This window comes from Staurois parvus, unplaced genomic scaffold, assembly GCF_062004578.1.
Source record: "Staurois parvus isolate SC_StPar_1 unplaced genomic scaffold, SC_StPar_1.0 ptg000931l, whole genome shotgun sequence".
Classification (NCBI taxonomy): Eukaryota; Metazoa; Chordata; class Amphibia; order Anura; family Ranidae; genus Staurois; species Staurois parvus.
The window spans coordinates 176,013-191,594 of NW_028318727.1; the positions used below are offsets into that span (position 1 = coordinate 176,013).

General features: G+C 36.4%; 1 protein-coding gene across 1 annotated transcript; it reads left to right on the forward strand.

Annotated features, from left to right (window-relative positions):
- Positions 1-6,391: 6,391 nt before the first annotated feature.
- Positions 6,392-7,317, forward strand: LOC149441941 (olfactory receptor 2T5-like). Its single transcript, XM_089656719.1, is given in 2 exon segments — positions 6,392-7,042; positions 7,045-7,317. Coding segments are annotated over 2 exon segments (924 nt in total).
- Positions 7,318-15,582: the final 8,265 nt, after the last annotated feature.

Here is a 15,582-nt window from a genome sequence, read left to right on the forward strand (position 1 = left end):
TATGAATTACACCTCTTTACTGTATAACAGAAGTCTTTGCTGAGAATCCTCTTTCAGACAGTTTGGTGTCAGAGTTAGTTTATCTAACAATGGGACAGACCTGTTGGCTTCCCAAATATGCACTTCAAAGGATAACTCATTTAGATATGCAGTGAAGGTGGCCAGCCATTCATGAATACTTAGTTTCCCAGGAAAATGTCATGAACTGACTTGCTTACATTCCATAAAGGGTGTGCCAAGATTTGCCTTAAAGGGGGTTGGTGTATGCTAAATACAGGGGATTTGAAGTTGGCCAATTATGAAAGGGAGTAGACTGGCCAACCAATCAGAGCTACCCCATGAAATTTAATGGAGGAGGGGACACTAGAGAGAGAGAGGCTCTCTTTGGAACACCAGGGAAGGGAATGGAACGTGTATGTCCAGTTCCATGGTAATTATGGAATATATCCCTTGCACTTATATCTAAATGTTTGTCTTATGTCTTTTCTGTCTCATTGTTTGTATTTTGTAATATGTTTGAGCTTTCTTAATAATGTTTCTTTTATGTAACTAGATAGATTGTTTGTGTTAGTTTAGACTTCCATCCTATTCACAAATACATTTTGGTTGTTGTGTTAAACTTTTCACTTCTGGGTAAGAACTCTTCATTTACCAAATCATATCAGAGAAATATTATATTTCATAATCTATAGATTTGGTCAACAAGACTCATGACCCTTTACACAAAATTCACAACATGTAGCAAGATGCAAGTTTTAAAAAAAAGTTTAAAGAAAAGTTTGTTTCAGTTAGTTATGTACCAGGAGATTAGAAGTTTAGCGAAGTTGTAACTACAGATAGTAATAGTTTTGTCCCGGAAGGTTTCTTGTTCTTAGTAATGATCAGATTATAACATGTTCAGTAGAGGCTGATGTAATGGTTTTGTCTTGGGATTTTTCTCTTTGTTCTTACCTCGGAGCAGACTATAAATACAGCCTTGTCTGTGTGTCTGATTTGTAGGAAGATCTCTCTCCTACCTATTGCTGTTCAGGTAGAAGATGTCACATTTCTATTATATACTCACTAGGTGTCTGAGGATTCGGCCGTATTCTCTTTGCTGGGTGATCAGTCGGTCCGTATTTGCAGCAGGAAATTCCTACTCTGATATAGACCCGGGATAGACAGAGGATACAATCTCTCTACTACTGAAATATGTCACCACTTATTGGTAGACACCCCATTGTAGCAAAATGAGATCAGAGTGCTGGGAATGTGAAGATTATGGTGTCCGTTTATGACACAGAGAATAGCGGCGATTCAGAGGATCGCAGCTATTCTCTGGTCATTCACAGTTTATGACACCCAGGAGAACATGTTCAGCCCGTCACTGGCGATCTGTGTTCTCCCTCCAGATTCTCCAGCCCAGAGCTGGAGAATTGGGGGACCGCAAACTAAGCAGAGATAATTTACCTCTGCTTAGTAAACTGATCTTTTACTGTAATCTCGCGAGTTTATAGTAAAATCAGCCGTTTTCCAGCGTTTGTAGATCTTCTCCCTTCATTTGGAGAACTGATCTACATATGCTTCATAAACGGCATTCGCAGGAGAACTGTGTTCTCTGAGAATGCCGGAGAACTGAGCAGCGATCTATTACTGCTGGTTCATAAACGGACACCTATCCCCGAGTAGATACATCTCTCAGTAGTGGCCGTACACTCGTACAATTTATTTTGAAATCATTTGTCAGTTCTTTAACATGTTTTTTTTCACTGTTTAGCACGGCATATATTCCTTCACTGAGCGTTCAGTCACACTAAGGATATTTTAAAAATGATTTCTTTCTTTTTTTTTGTGTGTGTTTTTTCCCCTTCCTCTCTCTTCTTTTCCTTCTTTTCTTGCTTTCTTTGTATTTCCTTTTTCTGTGATTTAATTAAAAATACGGAACTAATCTCAGTGGGGCTCTGCGGTGCATCCCCCGTGAGCAGCGTGCATATTGTTATTATATAGATTATTTGTCTTTTTTATTTTTTTAAGGGTCTTCAGCCGAGTAGATTCATAACTACAAATATGAATTCTCTATGTTACTTCTTTGTTTAAAGTGCAGATATCATATGATACTTAGGCTATAAACTAGAGAAATATAATATATAACTCCAAAGACATGCTGGTAGGTTAATTGGCTCCTGTCTAGATTGTCCCTAGTATGTGTATGTATGAATGTGAGTTAGGGACCTTAGATTGTACACCCCTTGAGGGTTAGGGACTGATGTGAATGTACAATATATATGTAAAGCGCTGCGTAAATTGATGGCGCTATATAAGTACCTATAATAAATAAATAAATAACATAAGGGGGGTTTAGAGATTTGATTTATAAGCTATTAAAGCTCAAAATGTTTGCAACTTCCTTTTATACTGAATTGTCAATTTAAATAAAGAATGCAAAAAAAAATGTTCTGCTACATTTTTTTTAAATATGTATTGTGTATGTTGTTTAATATTTTATGTATATGTGTTTTTTTTTTTCAACCACACTATGAATAATAGGTATGTATTTAGGTTTTCTTGCATAGCTGTAGTGAGTTTGCATTTATTGGTTATGGGTGTGACATTATTTTATTTAATTTTTTTTATTATTTTTTTTTTCTTGGTCAATATTTTATTGCTTTAACGTCAGACATAGTACAAACAATAGCAATGAAAAAGTGCAGGATAGAAAATGGGTATGGAACAGAATAAATAGATAACATAAGTGGGTTGTAGAGGTTTTATTTATAAGCTATTAAAGCTCAAAATCTTTGCAACTACTTTTTTAATTGAATTGTCAATTTAATTAAAAAAAGCAAAAAAAAATGTTCTGCTACATTTTTTTAAAATATGTATTGTGCATGTTGTTTAAAATTTTGCGTATTTGTGTTTTTTTTTTTTTTCAAACACACCATGAATAATAGGTATGTATTTAGGTTTTCTTGCATAGCTGAAGTGAGTTTGCATTTATTGGTTATGGGTGTGACATTATTTTATTTATTTATTTATTTATTATTTATTTATTTTTTTCTTGTTCAATATTTTACTGCTTTAACATCAGACATAGTACAAACAATAGCAATGAAAAAGTCCCGGATAAAAAATGGGTATGGAACAGAATAAATAAATAACATAAGGGGGGTTTTAGAGGTTTGATTTATAAGCTATTAAAGCTCAAAATGTTTGCAACTTCTTTTTTATACTGAATTGTCAATTTATATAAAGAATGCAAAACAAATATTCTGCTACTTTTTTCTTTAAATATGTATTGTGCATGTTGTTTAATATTTTGCATATATGTGGGTTTTTTTTTCAACCACAAAATGAATAATATGTATGTATTTAGGTTTTCTTGCATAGTTGCATTGAGTTTTCATGTATTGGTTATGGGTGTGACATTATTTTATTTTATTTTTTTTTTATTATTTTTTTTTTCTTGTTCAATATTTTATTGCTTTAATATCAGACATAGTACAAACAATAGCAATGAAAAAGTGCAGGATCAAAAATGGTATGGAACAGAATAAATAAATAAATAAATAAATAACATAAGGGGGTTTTAGAGGTTTAATTTATAAGCTATTGAAGCGCAAAATCTTTGCAACTTCTTTTTATATTGAATTGTCAATTTAAATATAGAATGCAATGCTACTTTTTTTTAAAATATGTATTGTGCGTGTTGTTTAATATTTCACGTATATGTGTTTTTTTTTTTTTTCAACCACACCATGAATAATAGGTATGTATTTAGGTTTTCTTGCATAGCTGCAGTGAGTTTGCATTTATTGGTTATGGGTGTGACATTATTTTTTTTTTTTTCTTGTTCAATATTTTACTGCTTTAACATCAGACATAGGAGGAGGAAGAGGAAGGTCGTTATGTAATCTTAAGAAAGTTGAATTAAGTGTTTTCATGTTTTTTATACATTTTTTTATTGCTTAGCACTGCATACATTACTTCATGTAATTTAAAGAATATTCATGTCAAGAATATTTTAAAAAAAAATTTCTCCATTTTATTTTTTGCAAAATACTTTTCTCTTACTCTGTACTGTGCATGTTGTTCAATATTTATCTTAGTGCTTTATGGGCAATTTAAAGTGTATCTAAACCCCGAAACAACAATATAATTTATTGCAGCTCACCAGTCCTTGTGTGGTCTCTGCATTAGTGTCCATGCACACATAGGCTTTAATCAGCATTTTTTGGCTCGAAAAACCCCCAGAATTAGTGAGTTTCTAGAGGAGTTTTTTAGCAGTAAAACGCGGCAAACCAGCGTTTTTGGACTTTTTTTAGCAAAATTTTTTTGGTTTAAAAAAAGCTTAAAAACGCAAATGTGGAAAAACGATGCTAAATGCTAATGCAAAAATGCGGAAAAATGCATTTTTAACATGACTGTCAGCATTATTAAAACAACCCGTGTGCAGGGAGCCTTCGTTTTCATTTTCAGTTTTTGTTTTTTTTTTACCTGGTGATCCTGTCAATAACACTCTTCCTGTCCAAGGGTGACAACGCTGTCTCACAGCACGGTGTCTATGGAGGGCGGTGTTCTGTAGTCCACAGAGTGAACTCAGGCAGGGCTGATAACAATGTTTGAGATTTCAGTGCAGCATTGTCAGCTCACTACATGAATTTAGGAGTTCAATGGATTTCTGGCGGGATCCACAAGTCATTTGTTGCAGTTATTAAACAGACTGAACATTACACCATCAACTGGATATTTCAGACCTAAAATTCATTGTTAGGTTCATCTTCTTACTGCGAGGAGATATTACTAGATGCTGACAATCATTTCATTAACAATGCATTGACTTTAGTGTGCTTTACATGATCCAACTGGCAACCAATAAGGGTGACTTACTCAAGGCAAATAGACTGAGCACTTTGCAGTTGCAGTTTCTCCAGAGCTTAGTAAATGAGGTAAAGCTTCACCTTGCAAAGAAAATACCCAATCGCATGCAAGGAAAATTAAAACAGCACGTTTGCTCGCACATGATTGGATGATGGAAGTCAGCATAGCGTCTGCCTAATCAGTAAGCTCTTGCAGAATGCAACTGAAGTTTACAAAGTGCTCCGTTTATTTGCCTTTAGTAAATCAACCCCATAATGTGATCTCTCAGCAGCACCGAAAAAACCTATATTGGGAGAAATACCTAGGCTTCCATCGCTGACCTCCTTTTGAAAATGCTAGGTGCCTGTCTGGTATGCTTTTCCAATGTCCAGACGGTATGTCAGTCAGGAGTTCTGACTTTCTAAGCTGAATGATTATTCCGGGTTCAATATCTCATGAAGCAAGTCAGAGACCGCCAGGCAATCAGCATTCTCAGGGGGAGACAACTGCATTAATACTCAATGTTTCTCAGTATAGAGTAGGTTCCCTTTAAGGGGGTCACAGCCCATATGGAAGAAAAATATATTTGAAATATATTTTAAATATATTCTTCCCAAATAAATTGCCATATATTTGAAATGCTGCAATTTTGGTCATATTAAATATATTTCAAAATATATTTTAATAAATATATATACTGCATGTTGAAATTAGTTTTTATTACAAAATATATGAAAAATATTCTAAATATTTCTAAAAATGCATTTCAAATATACTGTATGTTTTTAAAAATACAAATCCACATTTTTGGAATGCATTTACAAATATTTGTAAAAATATATATTAAAATTACTTTTTTATATGCTAAACAAAATCTGAAGAACATATTTTTTTAAAAATACATTTTTAAAAATATATATTTTTAAAATATATTCTTCAGATGTTTTTTAACATATAAAAGTCATTTTAACATATATTTTTACATATATTTGTAAATGCATTCCAAAAATGTAGATTTGTATTTTTAAAGACATACAGTATATTCGGAATGTATTTTTAAAAATATTTTTCATATATTTTGTAATAAAAACGCATTTCAACATGCAGTATATAAATATATTTATTGAAATATATTTTTATATATATTGAATATGGCCAAAATTGTAGCATTTCAAATATATGGCAGTATATTTGGGAAGAATATTTTTAAAATATATTTCAAATATATTTTTCTTCCATGTGGGAGGGGCTGTTGAAAGACCAGGATTTGTGATTATACTTCTGTGTATGAAAACATATCAAAAGGAACAGAGATTCTTTTTTATTTTTAATTACACCTTTGTTTTACATTCGGTTAATTTCTGGATAAAGAAAGAATGTTTCTTCACTTTGTATTGCATTTTAGTTATATATGACATTCATGTTTACCAATAAGAAAACCATGACGTTAAAAAAGTAATCCCATTTCACTTACACAGGCATTAGGAAGTTGTTGAAATGTTTGGTATATATATATATAATATTTTGTCTTTGTGTAGAAATGTGCCCACTTCCTATGGAAAACACAACATCTCCTCTAGATGTGCAAATTTTGCCATTTTTCATGAAAACTGACCACAAATTGTTCATCGTCAGCACTGTCTGCTTTTTCTTCATCTATATAATTGGAATCCTGATGAACACAGTTATCATCGCAGTGATATGTTTGGACCTCCATTTGCACACCCCGATGTATTTATTTCTCTGGAACTTGTCTATTATTGATATGTGTTATACAACTGTCACCATTCCAAAACTCCTCTACATCTTACTATCTGGAAATAATACAATGCCATTTACACAATGCCTTATCCAGATGTATTTTATGTTTACAGCGGACAGTGCTGAGGTCACCATTCTGTTTATAATGGCGTATGACCGATATGTCGCAATTTGTCACCCTTTACACTATCATCAGATACTTAATAAGAAAATCTGTATATTACTTATATTAGTCACCTGGATTGGTGGGAATATAAATTCATTTTTGCTTACAAGTTCAATCTTACAAATAATTTTCTGTTCTTCTGTTACCATTCACCAGTTCTTCTGTGATGCTAAAGCTCTCATCAACATTGCCTGCGGTGGTACTGAAATGTTTCACATTGTCACGTATGCAGAGTATTTAGTATTTGGGTTTTGTCCAGTTATGTGCAACTTGCTGTCCTACAGTATGTACAGATTATCAGAGTTATACAACGTATTACATCTAAGGATGGCCAAAGAAAAGCCTTCTCCACCTGTTCATCCCACCTCATTGTTATGGCCATCTTTTATGGATCTTGTTTATCTGTATACATGATACCGCCATCAGACCGCTATGACATACTTGAACAGATCTTAACCATGTTCTACTCCACAGTGATCCCCGTGTTGAACCCTCTCATATACAGTCTACGAAACAAAGAAATGAAAAGTTCTTTGCGAAAACTAGTGTCGTAACACTCACCAGTAGGGATGAGGTTTGGGTTTTCCACCACCATGGACTTGCATCAAATTCTGCATTGTCAACATTCAAGGGCCTGAAATATTTCTATGAGAATTCACCAAACCCAATTCATTGTCACCAGAAAAGACTGCCTTGTCTTTGAACATAGGTTGTTTGATTTAGAAGAACCAGTAACAGGGATTTCAGACAGGCCAGTCCCCTCACTATAGAACGACATTTCCACCATGTATGAGAATGTGATTTAGCTGTGATAGGGAACGCATAGGGACAGTCACTGATAGGGAGCTTTGATTGGTGTAAGGTTTGTAGGCACTGGCAGGTCTGGTAAAGAAGGGCTCGGGGCTCACATTCCCTCAGCCTGCGCATGCCGTGCCGATCTGCGAGAAACATCGTTCCTCATCCCACAGGAACCGGTAATCTGACAGTTCTGGCTTCTGACAGTACATCAGTGGCTCCTGCTCATCCTCCTTGTCCTCTCCTGCTCATCCTCCTTGTCCTCTCCTGCTCATCCTCCTTGTCCTCTCCTGCTCATCATCCTTGTCCTCTCCTGCTCATCCTCCTTGTCCTCTCCTGCTCATCCTCCTTGTCCTCTCCTGCTCATCCTCCTTGTCCTCTCCTGCTCATCATCCTTGTCCTCTCCTGCTCATCCTCCTTGTCCTCTCCTGCTCATCCTCCTTGTCCTCTCCTGCTCATCCTCCTTGTCCTTCTCCTGCTCATCCTCCTTGTCCTCTCCTGTGGGCAAATTATGGCTCAGAGAATTTGTTTTTAATCTTGAAGTTGATGCAGCTGTCCAATCAGGAATGGAGGGCTCAGGATGACAAAAGACTGGCAGCACTTGTGACAGACGTGTGTACATCAGGAAAATCTGAGTGCATTGGATTCTTTTATGTTTGCTCGGAATAAAGAAAGGTTTCATGCTAGGGAACCACTCCCTCTGATTCTTTTTTTCTTCTTTTGATTAGATTCACATTGTCCATACAAACCTTGTTGGCAATCAGGGGAAAGCAGCCGTTATCCTGGCTTATCCGTTGGAGTTTCCCAATAGTGGATGGACTGGAGTCTCATGAATCCAGGAGTGGAATGTTTTCCATATGGTTTTACCTTTTTTCATTCTTACATTTCAATCAGGCGGACTGACCATTTGGAAATTCGGCCACTGCCCGAGGGCCCAGGGTCAGTAGTGGCCCCATGAGATGCCCCTGGTACCTTTTCATAGGCTTTTTGAGTTTGGGCAAGGACACAGGGGCCCAATGATATCCTATTGCCCGGGGGCCCCATGGGTTGTCAGTCTGCCCCTGATTTCTATGCATCCTCTTTACAACCTGTCCCTGTTCACATGCACTAAATCGTTAACACGGCATATTGCCTTATTGTTGTTGGTTGCAATTGTGTTCTCAGGAGCCTTTTTTTTTAATAAGACCTTTCATGAAAATGAAAGATCTACCCTATTTAGAGTCCCCCCCCCCCAAGTCAAATCACCCACAAGTGATTTGTCAAATAAAACTGTTTTAAGTAAAATATTTACCTTGACCCGGCTTCTGATCCTCCCAGGAGGTAAGAGTACTGTTGTGTGGGTATCATCAGGTAACATCGCTGATTCCTGGGATGGCTGGGGGCAGGGCTAATAATAGGACATTTTCATGGAAGGTCTGCTTTAGACAGTGACAACAGTGGAAATGCCTTTATAATTTACTTCAGCATAGAGGCTTCTAGTTTTGTTTGGATAAGCATGTGACTTACATGTGATTTCCAGTAAGGCGATTGTGGGAGACAGAAGCAGACATTGTCACCCCGTTATGCAATGTGCCCAAACAAGGATCTTTATATCAGCACCACTAGATGTTATTTCCATGAGAAGTAATGATAAAAATAAAAATAGACTTTCCAGGTGATATTATCATGTTAACGCATAGAGGAGATTTTAGTGGTTGGGTTTACAGCTAGTTTATCAAACTATGTTAGAGATCTTTAACCGCCTCCCACCTGCCATATAAGGTAATGACGGGCACAAGGCGGTTCTCTCATTCTGGGAGGACGTCATATGATGTCCTCCCACTCTAACCACATGTGTGCGGCTCCGGGGGCTCACAGCAGGGCGATCGGTGGTGCGCTATGTCCCTTGGACACAGCAGATCACCGATCAATGGAAAGAGCCAAATACGTCGGCTCGGTCATGTGATCAGCTGTGTCCAATCACAGCTGATCGCATGCAAATAAGGAAATGCCGGTTATCAGCATCTCTCCCCTCACAAGCTGTCACGCTGACAGAGGAGAGCCGGTAATCAGCATTCCTCAGAGGGGACATGTGCACTGATCATCAGGGCACTGATGAAAGTATAAATGTTTGTTTTTATGTTTTTATATTTTGTTGTAAATTTATGAATGGTATAAACACAGCAGTACATAAGTGCTCTATTATATGAAAGACTTATGTCACTTAAGGGTTCATTGAAATCAAAGATATATGGGAGAACCCCACAAGTCCCTGTGTCTATAGTTCTGAGGAAGAGAAAAGTTTTTTCCTTGAAACAGGTAGACTGATTGACAGCAGACCCAACTACAACAATCTGCATGCGCATGCACAAACTTGATGGAATTCATCACTGGATTACATTCAGTAGGAAGGATCTGTAAGAACATCCCCCTCACTGGATGACATCCATCTGTAAGGTTTCAGCTGGACAACTACATAGTACAGGTACAATCATTAAGCCGGTCATGATGGTTTGAATCTTGGCCTGTTCAGCAGAGACTGACCGAGATTTGAACCGTCTATGGGCAGGCTGATTGTACCCACTTCAATTGTTGTACGTCTTGGGTACAACCAGCATTTTGGATTTTTCATGTGCTTATTGACAGTAGCTATAGCCACTAGCAATAATCACTGTGATCTTCTGGCAGGGACGACCCCCCCACATTCCCCCATAGGCATAACACAATAGCTCCACGGGAGAGAGTCAGTGTTGATGGGGGAATGAAGCCATTTTCTTTCCTGCAACCCGTGATTTATTACAATAGATTCATGTGAAATGTCCATTGGCAGATGTAGATAAACATGGACTAGAAAAAGTGTAAGTCTATGGAAACTGGCTTTATATTAATGGGGACTTTGAATGGTAAAATTAATCTTGTTTTCCATAAAATGTAAATTTAGTGATAAATATTGGATATACTGTATCTATGTACCTCCGAACATAGTCTGCAACAGAGTCACCTCTACATTAACAGCCCAGTTATGTGAACTGCCCAATCAGGCTTCTAGACTTCTAGATTTTCTATTTTGTTTTCCAGACTTTTCATGTTTAGGGATCATACATTTTAATTTTTTGCTAGTGTTTAATATTACATTTTTGCTCCCCCTTGAATTACACTTTGATTCTGCGGCTCTTTTAGTGTTGTGTTTAAATAACACAGTTGTCCTGCTGTCTAGTTTGAAGCCCATAGACTAGAAAAACACCAGCAGTAGTCATTTATTAAATTATCAATGATAATTTATTTCAATCAACAATTAAAATATATATGAAACTATTAAAAAGATCTTGATTACAAATTGTAAGTTTTTCATTCCTCAGTTCCTTGTTAATTATGTTATAGTTTACCAAGTCACTATCAAATGGATTGTTTATTCTAAAAAAGAATTATTTTAGCCTTGATGTATTATTACTAATATTTTTATTATCCAATGTATTAATAAATAAAATGTGATGAATGCCTTTAGTGTGAAATGACTTGTTTTTTTATCAATTTAATTAAGCTTAATTAGAATTATAATAAACATTTGCAGTCATTTATAATGTACATGTTTACAGTTTTCTCAGTACTTTCAGTACTCATTCAGTAAATCTTCATTTCATACGTTAAAATCTTGATATTGTATGACAGGGAAAAGAATAGTTCACAAAGTGTGTGTCTAATTCTCCACCATTAGCATTATCCATTATGAATAATTTTAGCAGTTTCTTATAGAGATTGAATTACTGAAATGAAATGTATACCTCACTTCAGTACAAAATGATCTGGGGACAAATCTTCAATATTTCAGCTGTCTCCCATTTAATTACATAAAGTAATAATAGTCTTATTGAAGGCAAGGTTCTAATTCCTAAATGCTGATTCTTAAGAGCAGTACCCATAGCAATCAATTAGAATCTATGTTGTACTTGTTTAACCTCAACATAATATATTCTGATTGGTTGCTGTGGTTTGCTGCACTTAAAGTGGAGTTCCAGTCTTTTTTTAAACTTCAAATATTTTAAATGCCCCCCCAATGTACAGTACGAAATGGAAATTATTTTTTGTTTGTTTGTTTCTAAATACCTTTATTACAGTTCTTCGGGCGGCACTTCCAGTCCTAGGCGATGACATCATTAGGCGAATCCCATTGACTCCTGGGATATCGGCATCATCTATCAAAGGAGTCTTTGGGAAGTCTAATAATATAATGTGATTGACAGGTTGCCAAAGCAACAGGAGGAGTACTTTTGTGACGCCGCCATTGCTACGGCAACCTGCACTAAACACAATGCGTCGCTCAGTGTCATTACTGCACATGCTCGAGATCGGAAGGTGCATGCTGGGTAGCCAGCTGCACTGAATCCCAGAAAAAGACACAAGTGGGCTTCAGATGCCCACATCCTAAATGGCCACCTGCCTGAGTCTGAGATCAGGTACATTTTTAAAGATATTAAGCTAACAGTATTCTAACAGTATTCTAATTTAATCGTAAAGTAATAACAATGACAAGGGAATTGAAAAAAAAAAATGATTATGGGGACTGGAGCTCCACTTTAAGGATTAGTACCTAAGAATAGTAATTATTTCTTGAAAAAAAACATAAATATCTCCTGTCTATCTTTTTCTTTTAAGTGTATTTCTATTCTATTTTATTCTATTATTTTCTTTAAAAAAATGTCCAGTTCTACAAATTTGTTTATCATCTATTGATGCCCATTCATTTATTTTTAATCCTCTGTAAAAAAGATCAAAACACTAGTTGAAAACTTGTGCATTTGGTAAAGACTTTACTAACATCTTAAAGTTCATCATTCTAAAAAAATTATTTTAGTTTTGTTTTCATTGTTAGAGGCCCCAGTAATATTTCCCAGCAGTAATTTCTCCCACACGGCCAAATTCTCATGTTGCTGGACTCTCAAATTCCTTGTTTATTCTACATATTGATTAGTAGCAGGTGACTGTGACATTATCTTTGCTGCCCTCAGACAATGGGAAGAAATGAACATTCTAATGTGAACGGATCCCTAGAGACATCTATGAAAAGCAGCTCATCATTTTTCTTACTATCAGCCACGTGGAAGTAAAAATATACCAGTCTTGTGTAAAATGGCTTTTAAATCACGTTAGCCTCTAACAAACTAGTAATAAATGTTTCCTACACAACTGGCCTATAATTACTGCCATCTGTGAAGGTAAAAAATCCCCACTTACATACTTCAGTAAATGTGTGAACTAAGTAGTAAAGCTGGAACATGAGTATGACAACCCCAAAACACACAAGTGTTACTACAAAAGAACATGGAGCCCACGTACAATGAATGAAGTGCAGCTCAATCCCCAATTTGTGAGACCTCTCAGTCAAAGAAATTGCCCACGGGACTTTAAAGAAGCTGCACCAAACAACAACAGATCACATAAAAATCTTAAAAAGCCTGATTTTTATTCACGTACAAAATTGAAATCAAAGCCATAATAAAATACCATGACATATCAGAACATGATGGATAGTTACAGGATAACATATACATATACGGGGCGGACTGACAACTCATGGGGCCCCAAACTCAAAAAAGCCTATGAAAAAGGTACCAGGGGAATCTCATGGGGCCCCCTACTGACCCCGGGCCCTCGGGCAGTGCACGAGTTTCCAAATGGTCAGTCCACCCCTGTACATATATCAAACTGGACAGTTGATATCCTGACACTTGACGTGTTTTGTGAATCAACATTTACTTCCTCAGGAGATAGTAATGTTTCATAGGATATCTGTGGTGAAACCATGTCAGTTAGTCCAAAAAAAATTAAAAGATTAATAATAATTATCCTGACATGGACTCTCATAAATCCCAAAAAGCATTAAATATCATAAAATATACAACATATGTACCTAAATACAAAATATAATCAAAGCAAATGAAACAGGTAAAAATGGTTTTAAAAAGTTTTAATACAAGTCAGCAAAATCAGCTGCCAAATATTATTATAGAGAGGTTCCCTTAATGATTAGACGTATTCTTTACTATTTAGTCATTTTATTACTACTAGTTAAATATATTTATCTAAAGGGTATAAATCGGGGCAGTGATCATAGTACTGTTTCAGTATAAAATTAACTTCATATTAAAATTTGCTATATTATGTTTCAAACTAACTTTCTGAAGTAGTCAATTAAATTTTGAGCAGTGCAGAATAAGAAAATGATTTATTTTGTAATATTTTCATTGAAAAATTGCTCTACACAGACTCTATTGTTGTACATTGTTGGTTGACAAGAACATTAAATAAACAATTTGAACAGATTTTCCTGCTTGATTTATGCTCAACACTCATTGATAACGTTGTGTAAAAAAGAGTCAGCATGTATCCATGAGTAAAATTTAGGAAGTATCACAAAACTTGTCCGGGAAGCTCTGGGGGGGGGGGGGGGTAAATTCACTCAAGGCCTGACAAGACCACTTTTTGGTACTGTTCTATTCATGTATTGGAAGTCCAGAGATTAATAATAGCGATACTTTCTTGTGTTTAGAAAGAGCTGCACACATTATTAAATGTGGTTTGCCATTGATAGTAACTGGCGATAGTAAATCACTTTTTACTTTCAATATTTTTATTGCTTTCACATAAAGGCAAAGCCAACAGTAGTACTGAATCAACCGTTGCAGACCGTTATATAAAAAGTAGGAACAAAGAGGGGGCTAAGGCTCCTATCTCACAATTTTTTAGTAAACGAGAAATCGTAAAGGCACACCGTTACGGAAGATATTGGTCAGCAGCGAAGCAATTAGTAAATCCATTCCCTAGGCAAACAATAAACAAGTACATAGAAAAAGATGTTTAGTGAGCGCTACCTTAAAAGTGAAGATGTGTATGAATATAATTACACAACTAGGTTAACAAGCAGCTGATACACCGAAAAGGTAACCAAAAGTAAACCTCCAATAATACATGTATATCCAGATAAAGTGGTGCAGCGCTGAATAATAATATACGGTTAATACACACAATATGCTAATGCAAACTTATACACATGCGTGATGTCACTCTGATGGTGATCAATAAATATTAAAAAAGTTCAATATAATGGTGCGGATCATGGAGAGATCCTAATTCCAGGTGAGTGGATGTCCTGATCCAAGGTGTGATAATAGGTGCAAACCACACAAATAGGTGAAAAACGCACTCACCAGATGTGCGTTTCAAATACGCAATATATGATCCTGCGTCACCAGGCCATAGATTGGTCATCAAATCTCGGATCGGGTATACCCACAGATCGCCTTCTCGGTTCCACGGAGGCAAGATCACCAGAAACTGCTACCAGGTATCACCACCAGGGTCATGGTTCCTCCAGATGGGCACTGCGAATGATAGCACTCACACAGAGTGCCCAATGAGAGACCACATAGCGTGATACTGCTTAAGAAACCTTTATTCAGGGTTTAGTTGGTGTGGGGTAGGGGGGCAGCAGCAACAGGACATCTTACCACCCCTGGTGGACACCCTGGAATGTATGGTCAGTACCTCTTTTTTTGAAAATCCTTTTATGTACCCCACACCAACTAAACCCTGAATAAAGGTTTCTTAAGCAGTATCACGCTATGTGGTCTCTCATTGGGCACTCTGTGTGAGTGCTATCATTCGCAGTGCCCATCTGGAGAAACCATGACCCTGGTGGTGATACCTGGTAGCAGTTTCTGGTGATCTTGCCTCCGTGGAACCGAGAAGGCGATCTGTGGGTATACCCGATCCGAGATTTGATGACCAATCTATGGCCTGGTGACGCAGGATCATATATTGCGTATTTGAAAAGCACATCTGGTGAGTGCGTTTTTCACCTATTTGTGTGGTTTGCACCTATTATCACACCTTGGATCAGGACGTCCACTCACCTGGAATTAGGATCTCTCCATGATCCGCACCATTATATTGAACTTTTTTAATATTTATTGATCACCATCAGAGTGACATCACGCATGTGTATAAGTTTGCATTAGCACATTGTGTGTATTAACCGTATATTATTA